The sequence below is a fragment of the Necator americanus genome, chromosome X, assembly GCF_031761385.1.
Source record: "Necator americanus strain Aroian chromosome X, whole genome shotgun sequence".
NCBI classification, from domain to species: domain Eukaryota; kingdom Metazoa; phylum Nematoda; class Chromadorea; order Rhabditida; family Ancylostomatidae; genus Necator; species Necator americanus.
The window spans coordinates 34,388,245-34,393,666 of NC_087376.1; the positions used below are offsets into that span (position 1 = coordinate 34,388,245).

Here is a 5,422-nt window from a genome sequence, read left to right on the forward strand (position 1 = left end):
TACTTTTCTAAACACTCGAACCTAAAGTTTAATTCATTTCCGTTCTTCGTCGTTTCAAAAGTATGACTTGTATTTCCGAAGTTTACTAGTTCCCTACTTTCCGGTTACTCTAAAGAAACTAGGGTTGCCTTTGCAAACAAATATGTAAGAGTAGAGTATAGTAAGGTCAAGAGAACATGAAGCGCGATGCAGTTGCGCAAGCGGTTGCGCTTGAAGCGGTGCGGGGGACATAGCGGTTGGAATTGAGGTGGGATTATCGCAAACTGCAGCAATGAGCGGTGTTAGCAGGGATGCACACTCGATATCCTAACCAGTACGTTCCGCACCGCTTCGAGCGCAGCCGTTTACGCAACAGCCCCGTACTTTATGTCGTTTTAACTCTACGTTATATGAGTATATGAGAACATGCACAAAGATAAAGGAATCAGTGGAAATCGATGCCTTCACAGAAAGCTGCTCAAAAAAAAAACTAGAATCAAATCGAAACCATTGGTGCACTTAGGCTATGGTGATGCTGTTAAATATTAGGGAAAAAACAGAAAAATGAAGAACACAATGCCGTTAGTCCTTATCCTGTTACTGAAGTTAAAAGAATAGCGAGATTAAAAGCGAGTGTTCGATTACTGCGTTAAAATATACATACTTGATGCTGTGTGAATCAAGTAAAAACTGCAATGAATCTAACTGCGTTGAAAGAAGTTTGCCTATAAAAACCAATGGAACAGAGAAACCAGTCAAGTAAGACAGAGATGATGCAGAGGATGAAAAAGGAAATTAAAATGCAGACTAAATAGGTGAAACAACAGGAGAACAAATGGAATAACGAGGAGGAAGCTGGAGAGGAACAAAAAAAGATACCAGAACTCATGTAGCTTCATAAGGATCAAGAAACCTATTTTGTTGTGAAACAACTGAAACAAGCGTATAAAAGTCACACATTGCGGAAGTGGATGGCGTCGAATATGTTGTTGACTGTGTAGCTACACACAGGTCGCAGGAACCTACGTCATGGCAAAATAATATTTTTTGATTTTGACTTTTACGCCGTTCAAATTCTTCTGCGCTAGACAGGTAAGTTTTATTTCCCGTGGATTTTCTTAGTTTATGAGTCCATTTATTTTTCCTCAGTATCCTGTTTGTATTCTTAGCATATGCGCTCTTTTTCATGGCTTAATCCTCAAACATAAGTCATCTCCTCCAATGCACGCGATTACATGCGATATTGTAATTTCATCCATTTTTCTACTTCTTTACGCTCCATTTCACATCGCTTGCTGTACCTTCTGTCATCCTTTGTTGTCGCATGTATATGATCATGCGAACCATTGGATGCTCTGTAGGGGAAGCTCGTATGTTTGCTTAGGATTTGTTAGTACATTGTACTCAATCTCCACTGGGCTGTTAGTACATTACACCTACGAATACGACGTGTCATGTCTGTTTAAGACAAATTTGTACACTTATGTATGAATCCCATTTATTGAATATGTGCATATTTAAACGTACATTTATATAACATCACAATAAATAAATAAATAAGACTACGTCTCTGTCATCCTAAACATCATTTCCTTCCAGCTCGGTACCATCTCCATTGCAAACGTTGCTGATGCATTCAGTATGCATCCAATCTTCGCTTGTTGGACACTGGATCCAGCATATTTGATTTTAAGTACTGTTTGTACTAGGCTACGATACGAAGGCATACAGCACACGCGTCACTCTCGTCTTGCGCGCAGTCCGTAGTATCCAGCGTTAGCTTTCGTTTAGCCTGTTCTTCTTTGCGTAGATGTGCACGCTGAACATTTCTTTGCATACAGGATTGGTTCGAACCTTAGCTGCTAACTCCTATGCCGAAGTTGCAGCTTCGGTATAGGAGTTTTCGCTTGAGGACGGCCGACCGAAGATACATCAGGACAGCGAGCCATTCAACATTTCGTGCCAAATCGTCCATCATTATGCGGAATTCCTCCAACTTGCTTTCCTCCTGCTCCAAACTCATTTGCGTGCCCTCCGTTGGGTTCCTCATCACTTTGAAGAAAAACTCGCGAGCTGACGCATATTCGTGAACATATATTATTGGACAGTAAGCAACGAAACTTATGTATAATAACCATTCCATTCTTTAGAAAATATCTCTGTTACGGTCCTCTATGTTTTTTTGTACACTTGTAGGACGGTGAGACCATCCCTTAACAGGAAGACTATGTACTGCTCGGCACTATTCTTTAGTCTCAGCTGAGATGGACGGGCTTCATGTCCGAGATGGTTGAAACAGTTTTCAACTGTTACACCATCAACTTCCTCTGTCACCTAACATTTGTCTGGTTTCGTTAGAATTTATGTAGGGAACCATTTATTGTTGGTGTTAAAAAATGAAGTACACATACATTCATAAAAGGCTGTGCATTGTGCCACAGACCTCTTCGTTTTCTCTGGTACCGAAAAAGGTGACATTGGTGTCTTTCGTAGTTCTCATTTTTGCTATGAAACGGCTTATCACACCCGCTTCCTCTGAGGCTAGCTTCCAGCTCTTGAAGGAAACCAAACTGAGAAAAGGTTATTTATATGCGAACTGTCATACTACTCTAACCTGATTGTCCCGCAGATTTTGGAAAATGAATGTCTCTACCACGAACTGATTTGCGTTCTCGACATACTCTTGGTGAGCATGCTCAGCAAGCTCACAGTGACATATATCTACATATGCAAGTTTAGTGGAATCAGAAGAGGTCATCAACAAAAACGTGAACGACGGTTATTACACGGACAAAACCATCATGAAAACTATGGACTATCAATGTGACTCACTCTGATGGTCTCTCTGCAGACGGGACACACGATAGATGGCGATGAATACTCGTCAGTATGTTTTGTTGTCCTACGTCTGCTCAGCCCACTCACACTGTTGAACGTGGCATCGCAGTACTCACAGTTGTGTATCGGCTTTCCCGATGCGGCAATTTTTCGGCTCTTTTTCTGAGCCATAAATTCCGCAATTCGGTCCTGCGAAAATCCATGGACATTGACAAGATGCCTTTCCATCCTACTTTTAGTTGCGCCGCAAACTGGACACTCCATTTCAACACTGGAATCACAGAAAAAAAACTTGAACACAAAAGGCACGAATTATAAAAAAATTAACATGTGATTGACATCCATTATATAGTTTGGAAATACGTTCGGAGAGCAAAGAAAATTGTTCGACTAACTTGGTTAGGAACAACTTCTGATAATGACTTGCTTTCAGGCTTACAGGACCCGACGCTGTTCTTCTAGATGGCGGCGTATGAAGAGGCCTTCTTTGACATCACTAGGCATAAGGGTTTCTCTGTTGTATTTAGGGATCAACAAACCCTCTCGTGGACACATTTATTGGCTCGTGCACTTTATTAGGAAGAGTGTAGTCCTAGCAGATCTTCTTAGAGGTTTCTGACATCAATAAGATTTGAGCTTACACATAAGCTTCATTAGGCAGGCAGTGCTCTCAGGAAGGTATTATGCAGAAGTGTCACAGTACAGATCAAGCTTCCCCTCCAGAGCATCCAATGGTTCGCATGATCATATACATGCGACAACAAAGGATGACAGAAGGTACAACAAGCGATGTGAAAAGAAGGAGAAAAATAGATGAAATTACAATATCGCATGTAATCGCGTGCATTGGACGAGATGAATTATGTTTGAGGACTAAGCCATGAAAAAGAGCGCATATGCTAAGAACAGAAACAGGATACCGAAGACAAATAAATGGACACATAAACTAAAAAAAATCCACGAGAAATAAAACTTACCTGTCGACCTCAGGAAGATTTGAACGGCGTAGCAGTCAAAATCAGAAAATATTATTTCGTCATGTTGTAGGTGCCCGCGGAGTGTGTGTAGCTACACAGATAACAACATATTCGACGCCACCCACTTCCACACTTGACTTTCGTACGTTTTTTCAGTCCATCCCATACTTCTAAATTCGATTATCGTACTCCCCTTTCTTTCTTGTACTTCAACTTGCTTTGATATCTCTTTATCGGTTTCATGGTAAGAGTTTATGAAGCACCGTATTAACGTCCATTTTCTAGCTTTGTCCAAACCTATTTTCCTGAAACAACAGAGGGATTAGTTACCCTCTGCACCACTTTGAATTTCCCGGCGCATTAGCATTGTCCGGAAGACGGAACCTCCCGTAGTCGGATGTACGTTTAGGTATATCGAGTGTATCAATTCGTACGGGAATCTGAACATCGCTAGTGTTCTGCCTGCCTTTAGGACCGCCTATCTTATTTCCTCACCTTTTTCTTCAGATTTTGAATTCAACCTCAGATTTTACATTTGGATTTTCGTAGATTTTTCTTTACGTTGACGTTCATCCGTGTGTTGTAGCCAAACTCTTACGTCTACTTTTTTAAATTATGAACAATTGTTTTCTTCTCTGTTTTTTTTTTGTTGTTTTTTGTTCTCTTTTTCTTTGTCTGCGTTCTTCTCGGTCTGCAATTTTTGCACCTTTGAATGCGAATGAATAGTGTTTCTTTATTAATAACAGTCTTTGGTCTATATTGCGCTTGTGCAAGTGGGAATGCAAGTCCGCTCTTTTTCAATAAAGGTGTAACTTGTTCTGCAACATCCTCCCGTTAGAGAAGTTGATTGGATGTAGCGCTTTCTTATGTTGATATAGCTCGATGGAAGCTCTCTTATGTAAAAATCAACACAGCGGTTGATAACCGCTAAAGAGCTTCTGAATGCGTTTAAGACTTGTTGTCGGTGTGTACTGTCGGTTTTACCTCATGGATCTGGAGAAATACTGGATCTACACTTCCAATTTAGCTGTTCTCAGTATTTTATTTACGAAGTTTCTTGGTCGCTTTGGAACATAAATGCTCGTTTTCATTTGGAATAATATAATTTTCAAGATCCTGTGAGAAACTTCGTCTTGTGAATTGTATAGAATGTATTAATTGAATTGAAGTAATATCATATGGTTGTTGTATAATTGAGGTAAATCTGCCCGGTATCTTATTTGCTTGCATTTGTACATTACTACTGTTACATAGTAGATGGTAGATCCATCGATTACTGTCTAGCAGTGTTTACTATTTCCAACTTATTCATGTAGCAGGAAGTACAAGAAATCAATGTTATTGGCTTGTCGATGTTTAATCAAAGAATACCAATATGTTAAATTGTGCTTTACTTGTGAACCAAACCCGCCTCGGAGTGTGCAGGCTATCGTCCCATTATTGATCGTTCAGTGTTTTCCTGACTTTCGCATAGTGCTTTTTCTCTCGTCTCGGTGACCGCGAAAACGATCCGATTTGCTATTTGCTGTACCTATTGAAGCGCAGTGATTCCATTCTTATAAAGATGTGTCACGGCTGTTTGATTGTTCATTCTGATCGTCTCGTTTAGAGTTCTCCATGAAGACATA

General features: G+C 40.2%; 2 protein-coding genes across 3 annotated transcripts; both read right to left on the reverse strand.

Moving 5' to 3' along the window:
- Positions 1-1,557: 1,557 nt before the first annotated feature.
- RB195_026300 (uncharacterized protein) lies at positions 1,558-2,029 on the reverse strand (the record flags this gene model as incomplete). 2 transcript variants are annotated; one of them, XM_064214791.1, is made up of 3 exons in its annotated part: positions 1,558-1,647; positions 1,709-1,798; positions 1,847-2,029. In XM_064214791.1, the coding sequence occupies 3 exons, from the start codon at positions 2,027-2,029 to the stop codon at positions 1,558-1,560; spliced, it is 363 nt and encodes a 120-aa protein (XP_064070672.1). The 2 variants fall into 2 exon arrangements, with proteins under 2 accessions (XP_064070672.1, XP_064070673.1); XM_064214792.1 differs by lacking the exon at positions 1,558-1,647 and having other exon boundaries at positions 1,685-1,798.
- Positions 2,030-2,151: 122 nt separating this feature from the next.
- RB195_026301 (uncharacterized protein) lies at positions 2,152-3,081 on the reverse strand (the record flags this gene model as incomplete). Its single annotated transcript, XM_064214793.1, has 4 exons — positions 2,152-2,313; positions 2,423-2,533; positions 2,594-2,700; positions 2,934-3,081. 4 exons carry the CDS (start codon positions 3,079-3,081, stop codon positions 2,152-2,154), a joined length of 528 nt encoding a protein of 175 aa, XP_064070674.1.
- Positions 3,082-5,422: the final 2,341 nt, after the last annotated feature.